Source organism: Helobdella robusta, assembly GCF_000326865.2.
Source record: "Helobdella robusta unplaced genomic scaffold HELROscaffold_5, whole genome shotgun sequence".
NCBI classification, from domain to species: Eukaryota; Metazoa; Annelida; class Clitellata; order Rhynchobdellida; family Glossiphoniidae; genus Helobdella; species Helobdella robusta.
Genome location: NW_008705254.1, coordinates 1279846 through 1280477, shown reverse-complemented (window position 1 = coordinate 1280477; position 632 = coordinate 1279846). Strand labels below are relative to the sequence as shown.

Sequence of the window (632 nt, the reverse complement as noted above, 5' to 3'; positions counted from 1 at the left end):
GATAAATGAAAAATTTTAATATTTGACATTTTTAACAAAACATTATTAATAACGTTGTTACTACAGAAGAGCTCTCTTCGGCATCAACTTCCATCATCAGTCTTTATAAATCTTTATAAATGATTGTATTTATGATAGTCTAAACTCAAAATATCTATTTATGTATGTATGTATGTATGTCTATGTATGTCTATATGTAGGTAGCTATGTGTGTTCTATATTATACTTATATATATATATATATATATATATATATATAATATATATATATCAAAGTGTGTGTGCGCGTGTGTGTGTGTGTGTGTTTGTTTGTGTGTGTGTGTGTACTAGTATATACCATTAATGAGCATGTGTAGCAAATAAATGTATAATTGGTAGATATTAATTGCTGCAACCGCTTTTGGCATTGTGGTACAGACATACAGACATACACAGGCATACATAAACGAGGCAATGATGATGACGACATAAAAACATACATGCACATTCACACATACATATATACAATCATTCAAGCATACATACATACGTACATACATACATACGTACATACATACATACATACCTGTAAGATACATACTCATATACAATTATAATAATGAACTTTTTGCTTGATATAGTGGGCTATTCAT

General features: G+C 28.6%; 1 protein-coding gene across 1 annotated transcript in view; it reads right to left on the bottom strand.

Annotated features, from left to right (window-relative positions):
* Positions 1 to 407, bottom strand: part of HELRODRAFT_163207 (hypothetical protein) — a gene marked incomplete at both ends in the record, with an annotated part of 5254 nt that extends 4847 nt beyond the window's left edge. Inside the window, one exon of the mRNA XM_009027151.1 lies at positions 338 to 407. Coding sequence (XP_009025399.1) covers positions 338 to 407 — 70 coding nt within the window. The remainder of the gene's footprint in view (positions 1 to 337) is intronic.
* Between the last annotated feature and the right edge of the window lie 225 nt (positions 408 to 632).